The 17,687-nt window shown below is 41.7% G+C and overlaps 1 protein-coding gene across 3 annotated transcripts in view; it reads left to right on the forward strand.

The window, feature by feature from the left end:
* Positions 1–16,815, forward strand: part of kmt2ba (lysine (K)-specific methyltransferase 2Ba) — a 32,424-nt gene extending 15,609 nt beyond the window's left edge. For 2 of the 3 annotated variants that reach the window (XM_030064196.1, XM_030064198.1), the window contains exons 11-36: positions 674–787; positions 1,068–1,214; positions 1,695–1,787; positions 2,183–2,300; positions 2,634–2,747; positions 3,363–3,553; positions 3,855–3,950; positions 4,098–4,208; positions 4,504–4,577; positions 4,864–5,057; positions 5,237–5,322; positions 5,551–5,685; positions 5,886–6,044; positions 6,447–6,564; positions 6,702–6,780; positions 7,051–7,211; positions 7,385–7,543; positions 8,489–10,841; positions 11,555–11,677; positions 12,482–12,600; positions 12,706–12,831; positions 13,141–13,393; positions 13,664–13,774; positions 13,934–14,017; positions 14,109–14,238; positions 14,574–16,815. In XM_030064196.1, the coding sequence (XP_029920056.1) occupies positions 674–787; positions 1,068–1,214; positions 1,695–1,787; positions 2,183–2,300; positions 2,634–2,747; positions 3,363–3,553; positions 3,855–3,950; positions 4,098–4,208; positions 4,504–4,577; positions 4,864–5,057; positions 5,237–5,322; positions 5,551–5,685; positions 5,886–6,044; positions 6,447–6,564; positions 6,702–6,780; positions 7,051–7,211; positions 7,385–7,543; positions 8,489–10,841; positions 11,555–11,677; positions 12,482–12,600; positions 12,706–12,831; positions 13,141–13,393; positions 13,664–13,774; positions 13,934–14,017; positions 14,109–14,238; positions 14,574–14,849 (5,724 nt within the window). In that variant the 3' untranslated portion in view covers positions 14,850–16,815. The remainder of the gene's footprint in view (positions 1–673; positions 788–1,067; positions 1,215–1,694; positions 1,788–2,182; positions 2,301–2,633; positions 2,748–3,362; positions 3,554–3,854; positions 3,951–4,097; positions 4,209–4,503; positions 4,578–4,863; positions 5,058–5,236; positions 5,323–5,550; positions 5,686–5,885; positions 6,045–6,446; positions 6,565–6,701; positions 6,781–7,050; positions 7,212–7,384; positions 7,544–8,488; positions 10,842–11,554; positions 11,678–12,481; positions 12,601–12,705; positions 12,832–13,140; positions 13,394–13,663; positions 13,775–13,933; positions 14,018–14,108; positions 14,239–14,573) is intronic. The other variant, XM_030064197.1, reaches the window with a different exon arrangement.
* Positions 16,816–17,687: the final 872 nt, after the last annotated feature.

A 17,687-nucleotide genomic window follows, 5' to 3' on the forward strand; every position in this document is an offset into this window, starting at 1 on the left:
TTTCTCCTTTACCTTCTACGTCAAACAGAGCTGTTCAGTGAATCATTTATAAGAGAAAGCAGTGCCACTACAGCACTAAATTTTAAAATATACTTCTGAGCATTGTGTCTGTTTAAAAGCCATCCCTCACACAACTCTGAAATGAAAGAGCCACAGGTGTCCCATAAAATTCTTCCAGGAGCAAAAGCTTACCTGACACATCTGCACTCATGCAGACTGCGTCACAGTGCAACACAGTGCAAGGCAAATATAAATCTAGTCCTGTAGTTCAGTAGATAGAGCGCAGTAGTAGAACTGCTTGAGGAAGAGAGTTTCAAATCCCACCAGCACCATTCAAGCTAAAAAGAATAAGGGTCCACTAAATGGCTCATAGGTTTTTGAGGTGGATGGAAAAATAGACTACTTATCCTGATCAAGTAAGAGCCTTTTAAAAACCTTGGAAACATCTGCTTATTAGATTCTGCCACTTAAGCTGCCTACACATAAGTGTTCAGTCAGAAAAGATTCAAAGACTCAAAATGATTACATGTTAATGACCCAGTTGCTCGTGTTTGTGAGAAACACTTGGCCCTGAGCAAACTGTCTCATTTACAGACTAACTGCAAACTAGCAGAGAATAAACTCTTCTCACTTTCTCCCTGCTGTTTTTGTCTGTTTGGTTTTCTTTAACCAGGAGGACTGTGCTGTCCAGAACGTGTGGCTGATGGGCGGCCTCAGCGTCCTCACCTCTGTCCCTACCACGCCGCAGCCCGTCTGTCTGCTCTGTGCCAGTAAAGGGCAGCATGAGGTAATGCAGAGTTGCTGCACAGGAACCAATCATTATTTTTATTGGTGAACCATGAATTATTTTTTCCAGTAATTACTTAATCATTTGTCTATAACATGTTAAAAAAAAATGCCTATCACGAGTTATCAGAGCCCAAGGAATTAGTCTGACCAGCAGCCTGAAAAACACTGATTTTTATAAAGATATGAAATGGCATGAAAGCCATTGAAACTGTAAACATTGTATTTTCGTGTGTGCTCTATGACTAAACAAGTGTGTCACCCTCTCCCACTTCCATCAGATGATATACTGCCAGATTTGCTGTGAGCCCTTTCACAGTTTCTGCCTCCTGCCAGAGGAGCGCCCCCAGGAGGAGAACAAGGAGAACTGGTGCTGCAGGCGCTGCAAATTCTGTCATGTGTGTGGCCGCAAAAGCAAGAGCACAAAGGTATGCATCGCAACTCAGCTTGATTATTATCACATCGATCTATTTAACGTGCATGTTAATTTAACAACAGCCACAAAATGTTATATAAATGGTATGAATACAGAGACATATTTTAAAAATGGCTAATGTTAAGCTTTAGTTGGCAGTCTGTTGGGCCTGCCCACACTGCGAAGAATATTAAAAAGAAATAATATTGATGGGGAGTGACTCAGGTAGGGGATAGGGGACATCAATGTTTTATATTCTGTTTGGATGAGCCTGGCTCACAGACATGTTGACTAATGTCACCCTCATGTTTATATTTAGTCTTGTTATAATGAGTTACCAGTAAAATCAGGAAAGACTGGAAAAAGGATGACAAAATGTCTGCGACCAGATTTGAACCCAGGACCTCATGAGTGCATTGTGTGTGCCTTAGCTAACTCAGCCAACAGGATCAGATTTCTGAAGTATTTCTGTTTCCTGTCTGTCCATGTCTAGCCTGTGTTGCAGTGCAGGAGATGCCAAAACTGCTACCACCCTTCATGCTTGGGACCAACCTACCCAAAGCCCATGAACTGTACCATACCCTGGGTAAGTGCTTGGATTAATAATCTTTATTATTATATATTGATATAGGTGGGCATGCAGGTTTCCAACAAAAGACCTGAAATGTCATGGAATTACGAAAATGTCTTCTTTCAAGGAGAATGTAGATAGAATGGTTTATATCCAGAGACATTGAAAATTGTTTATTATTTTTTTACATTCTAGTTAAGTATTAACTTCTTTCACTGGCAAAATCTGGTTTGAATCAGCTATTTAACAACGATGAAATTTTTATTTTTTTTTTTAACAATTATTCATCCTTGCATGGTGCCATGAAACGGCCATGGAATTTTGTTTTTTGTTTGGAAAACTGAAGCCTCGTTGCAAGGTCAGAACTCACTGGGATTAATATATTTACTCGACGTGCTGTGTGTCTGCAGGTGTGCATGACCTGCATTCGGTGTAAAAGCTGTGGTGTGACACCTGGAAAGACCTGGGATTTGGCCTGGAACCACGAGCAGGCCCTCTGTCCTGAGTGCACCTCTCTCTACAAAAAAGGTTAGACCTCTGACAGTCACGGCAGACACACTGAATGTCTAGATGAGTCAACAGCATCATCAGGATTATGGTCACGGCTGTGAACTTGTTTACTGTGACTGCTCAGTAAGGACATGATTAATTGATTTATTTCCTTTTTTTCTGCCCTCTGCATGTTATATTACCTTTGAGTTGAGAAGAATCCAGACTCTAAATTAAATTTGTATTCATATTTTGCAACGAATGGGTCATCTGAATACATGTTTTTATTCATAATGGTGGCCTCAACTAGATTGAATAGCCGTATTGTTTAAATGGTTGATATGACTGTCGTTTGATTTGTTTTCCCCACAGGCAATTTCTGCAGTGTCTGCCACAAGTGCTATGAAGACAACAGCCATGACCTGCAGACGATTCAGTGTTGCAGGTGCAGCCACTGGGTTCATTCAAAATGTGAAGGACTCTCAGGTGAGCAATGTTTATTCATAAATTAGATTTCAGAATTTACATGCAAGGTCAAATTTAAATAAGTGGAAAAGGAGCCCTCAGTGAAGTTAAACGATTTAATATGTTAGAGTTAATTAATACATGTAAATAACTCAAATATTTTATGATGAAACATCTATTTGTTTGTTGTGTGTTGTGGGCAGAGGCATACAACCGTGAGGTGGTAATTCCAGGGCTGCTTGATGCACATTCCTCAGTAAATGCATATTGAAAAAATGAAAATATACATGATTTTATCCTTCAGAATGTTACTTGCTGTAAGTACAGTAGGTATTTCTTCCTAAAATGGCCAATTACCAGCTTAAATGGTATTACAAATTTGTAGGTGTCATTTTCATCATAGTCGTTATTTTGTAAGGTATTGTCTAATTTTGCAAAGGATTGGACACTTTAATGCTCATAGTTTTGTAAGCAAAAGTGTTGAGGCAGGCGATAATATGATTTCAAGTCTGTAGTGAATATTGCTTTTATTGCAGCAGTTATAATTCAGCATGTGTCAGAGTCCGTGTTTTCGCTTTGTGCAAATCCTATTTTGGAACCAAATTCCTAACATCCATGATTTGTGTGTCATTCCAGAGGAGCAGATTGGGCTGATGTCAGCTCAACCACACAGAGTGGCGTTCACCTGCTCGTCCTGCCGCAAACATCTGTCTGAACCCATCCACTGGGAAGACGAGCTGCAAGTCAGGCTGACATCCGGGCTGGAGGAAGTGCTGTCTGACCTCCTCTCCTCCAGCGCTACTCGGCACCTCATCACTTGTAAAATGGTAAGAGCTACCTATACATTTGTGACGTGTTCAGTTTTGAAAAATATCTCAGAAATGTTTATCAACTACGAACTTAATTTAATCAGTTTAATTAAAGATGGCACAATGAAGCCAATAGGTTTGTAACTGTTACATTGTCTTCTGAGTCACTTGACATTTATTCCATTATTATTAGTATTATTATTATTATTATTATCATTATTATTCTTTCAGTCTGTCATCATTGGCTGTATTATTTCCTTTTCTCTACTTAGTAGCTGAATTCATGTTCTTACTTGTTTTGTATGTTTTTGTCTTTCAGTGTGAGGAAGCTGAATATGTAAGGGACCAGCAGCTGCCAGTCTGTGATCTCGACGCCATGGGCAAAAAATTTGAAGGGGGTCATTACACCTCAGTAGTGAGTATAACCTGGTCCATTATTAATTTATGTGTATGCTTTGTTATACAATCGATGATTTTAGCCTGACAGTGTGATTGGTCAAGTTATGTGGACTCAGAATTACTTGCTACTCTAACTCTCTCACTTTTCTTCTCACCCACGCAGAAAGCTTTCCATGAAGACGTCGTCTCTGTGATGAGGACATGGCAGGAGGAGGAAGAGGCTCTCCCTGAGGATCGGAGACCCACCAGTCATGCCAGGGAACACTACCTCAAAGTAGGTTTTTTTTCTTCACTCCCAGGAATGACTATTTTATTTGTATTTATTTTAAATGCCGATCCCTTTCCCTACATTTTCCTGCTTCTGTGTTCCTGATCACTTCCCTCGGCAGATTTTGGGCCATGAAAATGTAGAATTAATTGACTGGACACAGAGAAAGAGTACTGTTTGACTCAAATAGCTCTCTGAATTAATTAAAGATGTCTATAGGAAAGGTTTTCCTGCATGGCACTTATACCTTTCTTTGGAAAACTTACCTTTGATGTGACTCAAATTGTGATTTTTGTCGCAGGTGATGGAGCAGGTTTTCAGTTGGTTCCATAGACATCTGAAAATAGGGGACTCACTCTCAGAAGAATTCCCAAGGTACGCTTCACCCCTCACCTATTTTGTAGCTCAATTATCAACTGTGGCACAAAAATCATTACAAACTACAACACATGAATTCATCTTGGTGTAATTTACTTAATTTTCATTATGTGTGCTTGAGCAGTGAGGCATGTAGTTACAGCATTAAAGGAAGTCTAATGTTATGGATTGAACTTTATTCAGTTGAATTGTAGCACATAAAAATGCCAGTCAGGAAAGAGGACATTGTGGTAGGTTGGACATCAGTCTCAGATGTCCTCTCCTGTCCTTCCCTGTCTTTCAGTCGCCTTGTCTCTTGCTATTTTAGTCACATGCTTCCTGAGGCAGTCGTGCCCCCGTCGAAGGAGCACAGCTATGCACAGTGGCTGGAGAGGACGTACCAGCTTCCCAAGGAGTCTGGGGGCATCCGTGAGGCGACCACCAACTCTCTTCCATTTTCAGTCACTACACAACAGTCTGGTGCTGCACATTCAGATGGTATGGAAACAGTTTTGCCAGGATTTTACATTTATTTTGGACACGCAACCCTAATTGATATCTAATGGGGAAAATACTGTTTTCTTGTTTTTTTCCCTTATGTTGCTGATCACATACATATTATGATTGATTAAATAGGCATCATAAATGTATCTCATCATCAACTCCTCCTCCCACAGATATAATGAATAATGTGGAATCCACGAGGGCTAAAGATGCAAGGCAGTGTGCGTTGTGCCAACACTGTGGAGACTCAGCCCCCAATGTGAGTCCTGTTGTCCTATTATGTCCCTCCTGCATTTGAAAGATTTAATAATATCAAACATTTCAACAGGAAGCATGATATTTGCATTGTTACTGCTCTTATATTCTTGTTTTACTGGTGTCTCAATGTCCATATATTCCTTTGTTATTTCATGCATCACATACATTCAGAGACACCAATCCTACACTTATGTGCCTATCAGCTGACAGTGTATTTTCATCCCCACAGGATGCAGGTCGGCTGTTGTACTTGGGGCAGAACGAGTGGGCCCATGTTAACTGCTGCCTTTGGTCTGCAGAGGTGTACGAGGACAACAGTGCTCTTTTGCAAGTACACAGCGCCGTCTCAAGGGGGCGCCACCTGGTGAGGAAGTAGTAAACGTATTTACAGGAAATTAAACATTGAAAAGAGAGCAAGTTAAGATGTGATGGGAAACTTGATTTATTTGCCACTATAATTCTGGCTACACAATCTGCACATCTTTTTCTGCTAAGTCAGTGTGAAAAATGTCATAATTCTCACACCAATGAATCTTTTTTTTTTTTCCCCCTTTCTTTCCCTAGCGGTGTGATCACTGCGGACAGTCAGGAGCCACTGTGGGCTGCTGTCTCTCCACCTGTCAAAGCAACTTCCACTTCATGTGCGCTCGTGTACAGAACTGTGTTTTCCAAGAGGACAGGAAGGTGTACTGCTACAAACACAGGGACCTTGTCAGTGAAAAGGTATGCTTAGAGACTCTTTTTTAAAAAAAAATTATTTATTTATTTATTTATTTTTACCTTTTTTATGTATTTATTAATTTAATGTTTTTCCCAGCACAGTCCTGTTTCACACTGTTAACGTATATTTATACCTAGGAGCTCAACTCAATTTCAAGTCAATTAAGCAATTAAGTCTAAATAAGGGCCTTACTGCAGAACACTTTGGTTTTTATGGTGTTGTTGAGGGAGGGGAGCTGATTACTTACTCACTTTAACCAATTACCATTCACTCACACCGCCATTATTCAGAAGAGGGCACAATTTTCTCATTAACAGCAGTACCTAATTCTGTATCTCACACCTGCTGATTTTCTGTGTAGCATATTGATTTACACTTCACACCCCCTTCATCTCTGTTGCCAGATGGTTTCTGGGAATGAGTTTGAAGTTCCTCGGCGGGTCTACGTCGACTTTGAAGGGATCACACTGAGAAGGAAGTTCCTCACAGGCCTTGAGCCGGAATCTATAAACATGACCATAGGTAAGTTACGCCATGGTGATGTGGGTGTGAATCATTTGACTCTTGCACAGAGCACACATCTCCATAAGGGAAGGGGAGTGTGAACTGCTCAGGAAGACTGTCTTCATTGTGCTGAAATCTGCCAAACGTTTTTCCAGGCTCTCTTCAGATCCAGAAACTTGGTGTGTTATCAGAGCTGTCGTCACATGGAAGGATGCTTTATCCTGTTGGTTATCAGTAAGTGATCATTCTCATTGTGTAATAGGATGATCATGGAAATGCTATACTACTCTATAGAGTGTGATACATACATTGCATTTATTGTATAGAAATAATAGTATAGTAGAAATAATAGTATGTAAATTTTACAGCAACACATTGGAGCATTTGTTACTCGGGACCATTTGCATTTTTCCCCTTTGTTTCTCCTCTCTCTTCCTGTTATCCATCACACAATCTCTCCATCTCCTGTCTTTTGAACACACCTTTCCTGCCTTGATTATTCAGGTGTTCTCGATTGTACTGGAGTACGGTGGATCCCCGTAAGCGGTGCAAGTACACCTGTAAAGTGACAGAGGTGAGCACCCCTCTCCCAGGTGAAGAACGCGATCCGAGGTGGGACAGAGATGATAACCACACCATCGTCCACAGTCCCAAGCACCACAAGGGTGAGCGAGCACTAACAGCATACTGTTCTTCCTGTCGGTCTAGCTCTCTGTCTGTCTGCTGTCTCACTTAACTGCTACACTTTAAAATTGTTAAAATAAATACTTATCATGATAAAGGCTATTAAAAGCTGCACTGTGGCACAGTTTGTTGACACTTGCTTCTTCTTTGCCAGACATGGAGTCTCCAGAATGTTTAAGCACTTCACCCATGGAGGTAAATCCCAGCACCCCATCACCCAACTCAAAACAGCACAATACTGGAGCCAGAACGCCTGTTTACACAAAGTCCAGGAGACCAGCAGGAGGATCATCACGACCTCTCCCATCTCCAGGTAAAGTACAACACTCAACAGTGGGGAAAAAGGCTATCTAAGGAGAGCATCATCCCATGTAGTTGAAAACGACAAACTTGTAAATTTAAACAGTAGTTAGTATGTCCATGCATAAAACAGATTTACATGATGCATATTTAATGTTTTAGAACCATAATCCCAGATTTTCTTGGGTTACTGATTTTTTTTTTTTCCCACTAACACATAGTTGACCCACTTTGATGACAATCAGTAGATCATGTTGAGAGTTTCAGCAGTTGTGGGTACCGACTGTTGTGTTATTTATTTATTTATTTATTTATTTATTTATTTATTTATTTATTTTTGATGCATTACAGGCATGTTTCCCTATGTGCATTTACTATGAGTCAGCAACTGATTTCGTAATAATCAGGCAAACTGTTTTTGAGCTATGGCCAAATTGGTGATATGTCACGCCCCTTTTCAAGTTCATTAGTAAATGGTGGATATATTCGGGGTTCCCATGTGTCCTGGAAATCCTGGAAATTTATAGTCTAGTTTTCCAGACATGAAAAATACCTGGATAATTCAAAAACTTATGAAATGTCCTGGAACTAATCATGTGATCCTGGAAAATTATAAAGTTCGCCTCAGATCACATATTCAGATGTTTTCCTGAGGTCACATTGCACATTTTTACACACTAACACCTCATGGCAGCGCCTGCTGATGCCCAGCTGTTGAGTTTTGCCCTTCTGCAGTGCCACATGTGTTTGAAAGCGACAACGGGTCAAAAACACAGGAAATGGCGCTTTGATCAACAATCCTTTTGCAAAATCAACTCATGTATGTTACATTTGTTCCAAGGGCCATGAGTTTGAACTCTCTATGGATGAGCTACAGCTGTTACAGATTTTTTTGCTTCATGTTATATTATCATCTTAATGAGCAGTTCTGATTAATAAGGCTATTTGTTGCTCTCAGGTTCTGCTCCTCCCAAACCACATCACATTCTGACCATGAGGGACTTGGAGGACACCCGTCGGCCTCGCAGGCTGTCGTCAAGGAGCCGCTGCAGCTCCTCCCCCACAGATAATGACCCCTCTGTACCTATGACTCTCCGCTCGGGTGGCACCCTCAACTCCAGATCTCCCCTTTTTAGTTCCCCTGTGAGATCACCTGAACTTATGTCAACGTCACCTCCTTCATCACGGCGAGGGCGGAACTCTGCATCCCCAATTTGGAGCTCCCCACCCACATCTCCCTCTAGCATTTCTGCAGGGCTGTCACCTCGGCAAGGTGCCCTCACTCACTCCCCTAAAGGCAGACATTTCTTCAAAATCACTACACCAGTGTCTGCTGAGGTTCCCCAAGACTTCCTAGCATCATCTGAGGCAGAAGATGCAGCAGTGGCAACAACCAACGGCATCTCCCTAGCTCCTGATAGCCTCGAGGAGGAAGTAGCCCACCTAATGGCCCAGGAACTGCCCTACACTGTGTTTGATGCTGACACAGTGGCTTCTGTGCTGAATGCTAAACTTGAGTTTGATGAGGCCCTGCTCAACGAGAACGTGGCACTTGACTGTGGAGCACAAGGAGGGAGAGGGGAGGTGGAGAGTGAAGTGCAAGGCGAGGAAACACAGGCACATAATCAGGAGCACGGCTCTGCAGATGAAAATTCTGGTCATTATTTTCAGTTTTCACGCACTGTGGTGGTCTGTGAGGCCTCTAACGACGCGGAGCACTCAGGGCTCCCTCCTCCAACACCATCCATCTCACAGTTAGATGGGGCTGACAGTGGGTCAGAGACTGATGCAAGCGAAGATAATGCGGATGATGATGATGATGCACAGGACACAGGAAGAGGAAGTGAGGACACTAAAATTCATACTAACCAAAACACACACACAAAAAAACTGACAGTTGCTCTGAAGAGACTGGAATCAATCTACACAGTGACAAAATCCTCAGCTGAACAAGAAACGGCAATGAACTGTGAGCCAGACTCGAAAGTAGAAGCCTTACAAACCCCTGTTCCTGAAGCTTGTGACTCAAATACCAGCTTGTCGGTTCAAGAAGAGGTTCTGATGGACTTGGATACAGCAGCCTCCAAAAAAGATGTTCCTTTGAATCCAGCTACAGGGCATTTAATATCTGCCGATGATGGCTCTGTTGTATACCTAGCTAACAATGCAGGTCTTGATAAAGACGAAAACAGTTCATCTTCCGACTCAGTTGGTGGATATAAAGATGATTTGGCCGACCCTGACTACTGTCCCGAACCCAGAGCTAAAAAGTCTTCCGTAACAAATGTGAAAACTGTTATTGTGAAACCTTTAGCAAAAAGTAACCTGAAACGCCTGTCGCCAAAACCATGTATTCCACCGGGCAAACTTCCCAAGTTGCCCTTGGCAGCTCGATCAGTACAGATTGTAAATAATGTCTCCACATCCACTACAGGTTTTAATACGGTACCGCGGACAGTCACGTCCCCCATTGTGATCAACGGCTTAAACTCTTTACCGATACAGCCTGGAGCAACACGAGGCAGAACCATTGCCATCCGCTTAGATAACTCCAAACCAGGAACTCAGCAGCCATCGGTGGTTCCCGCTCAGGCTGGTGCCTCCAACTCTGTCCCATCCCCCGCCCCCGCCCCCGCCCCTCAGGTCCTGCTGGTAAACCGTCAAGGTCAGATCCTGATCAAAGACCCGAGATCGAACACTTACCAGTCACTTGACGTGAATGTTCCTGCCTACAGCAAAATAAGCCAGATTGCCAAATTGATTCACAGTGGCAATGTCTTGCAGCACTCTGTCCCCCGTGTGTTAGTCAGGTCTCGACACAGCCTCCCTGGCACAAACATCACCCCTGCCAGCAACCACACGACAACAAATGAGGGTAAAGTCGTTATTAAAGTGCTGCCCATGAACAGTGGACAGACTTCAGCTGCTGTCAAGAAGGTTTCTGAGCCGGGCCTTTCCAACATCCAGGGATCCACAGCCCAAGCTATTATTGACAGAGCTATGCCTAGCCACCGAGAGATCACCAAGACACAGCCCATCATCTTGAGCAGCAATCGGCGACCGCCAAACACCAGGATTCTTAGTCCATCCCAGTCCCAGGTCACACACTGCTCGGAGAAGTCACCTGCTGCATTCCCAGATCAGTCCGGCAGCGGCCTCAGTGAGCCCGATGTCAACGTGTGTGCTTCATCACGCTCCCAGGTGCGCATCAAGAGAGTGTCATCTCTCACTGAGAGGCCTGGCAGGAAGAGATGCAAAATGGACTTCTTGAAGGATCCTTCAGGCGAGCTGGATGGCCTAATTGAAGCCAGGTATGGAAAGATTACAGATGGTGTTTTTTACTTTTTCTTACTGCATTATATACAGTAAGGGGTTAAGTATGTTTTCAGACAATATGTTTTCTGATAAATATAACAAGGTCCAATCTTAGTCAACCAATTAAGGACCAAGAGAAAATATTCACAACTCAGTTCCATTTGCATTCATTTATTTTTGAACTGGGTTAATTATCATAGGAGATCACAGAACAACTTAATAAGTCAAGTTCCTCCTTCAGTGCATCTGAGGATAAGGTTCCCAGGTTGAAGATCTACTGGGCTTCAACCTTGAGGAGAACCTGACTTCCTGTGGGGAGCTTTGACATTTTGTATGGCCCACAATTAAAAATCTTAGGAAGGGGGGAGGTGGAATCACTCCTTTTGATGTCACTTTTTTATTCAAAAATGTGTGTCCTAAGGATGCATAGTGTCTGACGGATGTATAAATCGCTAAGTTTTAACATTAACATTGTATATATTAAAGCAAGAGAATCACTTGTTCATGGGACTTGCTTTGTCGCTGGTCTCAGGAATGAATAATTAATTGATTTGTGCTTTCAAATCAACAGTAGTCTACAGAGCTCCAAGTTCGGCATTTCAGAAGGGTCTGGGTTCATAAATGCACAAAATGTCCAGTTTAGGCCACTGAACAGTTGAAGCTTGCCAGATGGAAAAAGTGTGATGATCATCTTGCTCTCTGGCCATAGGTCAAGTGGTGTGAGAATGAAGGCACCATCGATGAAGGACATTCTTGATCTTGACCAGGAGAAGATACCTGATGAGGTTGAGCAGTCAAAGATCAATACTCCAGCATCTGTAAATCCCATCAGGTTAGTTAGTGTCTTTGTTCTGTTCTTTTACTGTAAATTCTTTCTTGACTATCTTACTTGTGATACATTGTGTGGCTATGCCAAATTCACTTTACTCTAAAGTAGCATGGCATGTTCCTGGTCTCTTGGATGCCAGTCACTGTTGGTAGAAATTCATTTAGAGAGCAATGATTTGTTTACTCCAGTACTCTGTACTATATAACAAATAAATCCAAATATAAAAAATATCAATCTCCATGACTATATCCATGACTAAATAAATATAAATATATGTATATAAGTAAACTTTGATTCAAATGATGATTTAAATGTATTTAGTATGGCTTTCAAGTGATAGCTTTAAAAAATGTATTAATTACAAGATAATCATCGATTAATCACATATTTAAAACGTATAAAATTACTTGCTTGATTAAGTTTCCCCTGTAGTACAGTGTATCTTAGAAACTATTGTATTGTATTCAGCTATAACTCACTGACATTGCGTGGGGTTAAGAGTCAAAGTTCAATGATATGTTAAGGTCCTAAATACAGACCTGTATTTAATCATTCAATCAACTATTAAGAACAAACTACTAAGAACAAATTGATGTACCATTTATATAGACTTAGTAAAAACTATTCTTGTATATTAACTAGATTTGACAGTATTTGCTGATATTACTACCATAAATTCCCTAACACAAGCTAAGCCTCTATCTCAATAACACAAGTCCTAGAAACGAGTTCTTTTGATTGAATTTAGCTCACAGGAGCTATGGAGCTGATTGGTAATATTTCACTTCATTTACACTTTGTGCCCAGGTCTCCCCAGGAAGAGAGTGCGCCTACCTGCCCTCAGAACGACAGCGACACTCAGGGTAAAACACACATGTGGGTCAGTGCTCGCCATGGAGACCTCTCTGAATGGGGCCCTTATTCAGGTGTGTGACCATAACAGCTGAATTACCATCCTTATTATAGTTGTGGCATGTATAGCCTTGACTTAGGTTTGTGATTCCACTTATTTATTCCTTGTTATTCTACAGGTTTTAGCTCAGAAGAGGAAACACCAGACCCTAAACCCAGGAACAGGACATACATGAATCAACCCCACCTGCGCTTTGAAATCACAAGTGACGATGGCTTCAGCATTAAGGCCGATAGCATTGAAGGTACGAGTTACTTGTTTGCATTTTTTTCTCTTATACTTGGATGCCCCACCCAAGTATAACGTGTAGGAAACACTGCATTCTTCATTTTGTTACATGAAGGAAAGGAAGGTTTAATTTGGGCATTAGGTTACCATTCTTTGGTAACCTAATGCTAACCAAGATTTTGCTAACCAAGTAGCTAAAGGATCAGGCGCACGCCTCATTCAGCAGTCTTGGTTTCTGTATCTGCTGCCAAGAACGTAATGAGTGACACATGAAAAATGTCGGGTTTGTGGTTCTCACACCCTTCCTGTTTCTTTCCTCCCCCAGTTGCATGGCGTGCGGTGATTGACGGTGTCCTTGAGGCACGGGCAGGCTTCCACCTGAAGCAGCTGCCTCTAGGCGGGATGAGTGGGCCGCGCGTGTTGGGTGTTGTCCATGATGCGGTCATCTTTCTGCTGGAGCAGCTGCAGGGCGCTGCCAGCTGCAAACACCACCGCTTCCGATTCCACCGCTGTGACGACACGGAGGAAGAGCTGCCCCTCAACCCAAGTGGCTGTGCTCGTGCTGAGGTCTACACACGGTACTGACACAACTTACCATAAGTAAATTAGGATGAACCAAATATTTATTTTTCTTTGAAGAGGATTTTGAAGGATTAGTAACACCAAGCCATTGGTGCTAATGATTTTATGATGGCAGATGTTAACAGTTACATTAATTTCTGTGCTTGCTTTTGTTATTGCTCTCATTTTCTGTCTGTAGTGTGTGTGGTAAAAATTCTTTAGTAGATACACTTGGAAATAATTGGATATGATCTTTTGACAAACTCTCTTCATGTTTCATTATGTAGGAAGTCAACCTTTGACATGTTCAACTTCCTGGCATCACAACACCGACAGCTCCCTGACTTCTCAGGCCCCTGTGATGAAGAGGATGACGATTTCCCACTGAAATCTTCCAGGTCAGGAAATTGATAACTGTGCTGCCTTTTTAAAAAAAATAACTTTTGTTTTGTAACCTACTGCACACTACACGTAAGAACCACATGAAAATGGTACTACAAGGGAACTGCCCATCAGATGCCATGTCTGTAACCGTTTTCCTTATCCTGCTCCCACAGGCGAGCTACTAGCACTGAGCTTCCCATGGCGATGCGATTCAGACACCTGGAGAAAACTTCAAAGGAAGCAGTAGGAGTTTACAGGTAATGGCTAATAAATGGTAAATAAACATAAATACATTAAAAGGTTCTGTGTTCAAACTGATTTCCATATTCCCCCTTGCAATTACCCTAGATCTTTAATTCACGGTCGAGGCCTGTTCTGCAAGAGGAACATCGAGTCAGGGGAGATGGTGATCGAATACGCTGGTACCGTCATTCGGTCTGTCCTGACAGATAAACGGGAGAAATATTACGACAGCAAGGTTAGTAGACCTTACATACAGTACTGTTGTGAGAAGTCACTGTCATCATGGTGGTGGGGTAGCTTGGTGACGTGAGAGACTCTCGCAGCTACAATAGAACAGCACCATCCTTGTTTAATTGTCCTTGAGCAAGATAATGACCCTATAACTGCTCCAGGCCACTGTTCCTGGCTATTGCACATCTTGTCTCAGTCTGGGCACGTTGGAAAAAGGGTATTTTGTCCAAAACATTAGAGTATTCCTTTAAGATATTGAAATAACTTGAAGTGGTAAAATTAGGATTCTCACTAAATCCTGTTTTTTGTTTTTTGTTTTTTCCCCATGCTGTCCACCAGGGCATTGGGTGCTACATGTTCCGCATCGATGATTTTGACGTGGTGGACGCGACCATGCATGGCAACGCGGCACGTTTCATCAACCACTCATGTGAGCCAAACTGCTACTCGCGTGTCATCAATGTGGACGGCCACAAGCACATTGTGATATTCGCCCTGAGGAAGATCTACAGGGGCGAAGAGCTGACCTATGACTACAAGTTCCCCATCGAGGATGAAAGTAATAAGCTGCACTGCAACTGTGGGGCAAGGCGGTGCCGTCGCTTCCTGAATTAGTGCAACCAATACGCACACCAGTACCAACAGCCATCCTGTTTAAAGTACTTGAATTCGCGATAGACTTGAATAAACACGATGAGGTGACTGTTGAGATGCAGCCATACGAGAGCGGTCGCTGACACACAACAAACTGATCCATTGAAATTCTTCACATTGTTTGAAGCGTAATTTATGGACTGGCGCAGGGGCAGCATGTGTTGTTTGTTTTTTTTTTTTTTTTTTTTAACTCCTGTCCTTGAGTTCCTCCAAACTGCTGTTTTCAGTCACAGAAGCCAAATCAGAGCCATATGTCAAATGTTGGGATGAAGGCTATTTAATTTAATTGCTGAGACTACTGGATTGTCGATCTCCGAGGAAGTGCAGGTTTTTAACGACACTGCAGTATTTTTGGACTTGTATAATAGTTGACCATCTCATACACCGCATTCTTAAATGTTTTGGAATCTGTTGTGAATGGCCTCTGCTGGAACCGGGGTCACACACCAGCCGGCGCTCGGGTGACAAATTATTACCTGCTACAAACTGTGCAAGCTGAAAAACCTCATTGCAGTTTATTCCCGGATTGCTCTGCGTAAAAAAGAGACCCTTTATTATGCCTGCGGAAGTGTGTCTCTGTAACTACAGGGTTACAACGGGAGAAGGAAGAAGGAAAATTTATTTAGCACCTTACTCTGCCATGACCTCTGCTAGCACTGGTGCACATAGCAGACAAGACAAAAAACCACAATAAACACAATTTGACTCAAGGCACCTCCTGTGTACATTTTAGCGCAGCTATATTTTAACTGTGTCCGCACTCTGGATACAAGTCTCGTGAGCAGGGAGTTGGATATTTTTCTGTTACTTTTATGAAGGTGCTGGTGACTTTTATCCAAAAGGTAGTTTTTATATAGTTGACGGAAGCACCCCCAACATTTCTCCCTTCCCACTCACTCAATAGGAAGTTTGTTTTTATTTGTAACAGCAGAGGTGCTGTGACCAAAATGTTTTTATCCCGTTATTACACTTATCTGTTTTCATATTGTTTCTATGTGCTGTTCATGTATTTTAAGGTCTAATGAGGGAGTTCTTTGGTGTAGGGTTAAAAATGAAAATAGTGATGGCACTCTGTTCAGTCCCTAATAAATCGTTTTGTATTTTTGTATATTTGAACAATAAATGAATATTCAGCATACTTATGAAAATAAATGTGTTGTGAACTCTTACCTTGCTTTCTGTTTGCTAATGAAGACCCACTAATTGAAACAGCAGTGCGTGTGGAAGCTGAAGGTGTTAACAGAGCGATTCCCAAGTTACACTTTTTTAATGTCACTGTTCCCTCTCCCTTGTCTTTTGTTTCTCACAGGGATACTACCTCAAAGTTATTATGAAATGAATGACATTTGAAACGTTTAATTTCATTACACATTTTTGAGGAAAATGTTTTAAATGTTTCCTGAAGTTCACTGCTGTGCTATTTAGCAAAGCATGAATCACTCTACTGTTGAACATGCGACTATTTTGTAAGCAAAGGTGTAAAGGCAGCCAGTAACGTCAATATTCAATTTTCAACAATGGCTTCAATGTGTGCAATTATGAGAATAGCTGGCCCTGATTTGTTTTGTTTTTTTTGTTTGTTTGTTTTTAAATGGCAGATGCTCATTTTGGAACAAAATTTTTCAGTGTGTGCTGTATTCACTTCACCCAGCAGATGGATGTAAGTAGGACACTGACCAAGCATTTTTCATATATTTCCTCAGAGTTTGGCATGGTTATCTGGGTCCTGAATGCAGTGGATGTTATTCTTTTGATTTTCATTAGTAATTTAATTTGAGTTTTGTTCCTTTTATCGGCTCACAGTGGATCCTTGCCTGTATATAGTTGTATACAAAATTTGTAAACCTGTTAAGCATTTTCTACACATTTTTTTTTTATTTATGAAGTTTTTGCCCAATAAAATTTGACATGTTCCGGAAAAAAACAACACTTTGCTTTTGTTCACCAAAGATTTAGTTAAGCCAGTAAACACTCAATTCTGGAAAGATTTTTACATACATGGTGCTCTCTATAAGCAGTTTGTCTTATTAGCATGTCTGTCAATCCTCAAAATGTTAATCACAAAATTGAGATTAATTATATGCATGCACAGTACCATATAGCATAATTACAGTGTTGCTCATGACTTAAGTTATTCCCCTTTCCATGAGAAAATGGATGCGATGATATCTGATGACCTGTGATGCACAGTGCATTATTAATGCCTGTCAATATTTGGAATATAATAGTGTGGTTGTGGCTCAGCCCCATGCAGGAGGTATTAGGGTTTACTTGATTTAAGGTGCTTGTAGGGTTTATTTAAACATTGGAGTTCAGTCCTGGTGATTCTTGAAGGAATGCAATTTGATTCCCTAGCCAAAGAGTCCTCTTCACAGTGCTGCATTTATAAAAACCTCAGCAGCTTCACTGTGATGTTTTATAATTGGAAGAGATTGGATAAGAAGTGACAGTCTGAAGTCAAGGTCAGCTTCAAAAACCGCACCTTACCATCAAAGTAAGCTGATGGACAAAGATGATTTTAGTTATGTTGTTCATTCTGAAACTGGGCCTGTATAGGAGTCAGACTGAAATGAGAAACTTGTGTCACTCTTCCGTCCAGGGGTACAAAGTGCTCTCATTACAAGCCGTGCAGAGCCGGACTCTGTCCCGCTGGAATATGTGACCCTGTTTCTCGAGATGGTCTGGGAGAAAAACCCACTTGAAGGTGGCTAACCTGACTGGGAAAGGCAGAATGCTGCATGTGTTTCCTACAGCCCAACAGAGTGGTGTGCATTTAATTTGATAATCAGAATGATGACA

The sequence above is a fragment of the Myripristis murdjan genome, chromosome 11, assembly GCF_902150065.1.
Source record: "Myripristis murdjan chromosome 11, fMyrMur1.1, whole genome shotgun sequence".
NCBI classification, from domain to species: domain Eukaryota; kingdom Metazoa; phylum Chordata; class Actinopteri; order Holocentriformes; family Holocentridae; genus Myripristis; species Myripristis murdjan.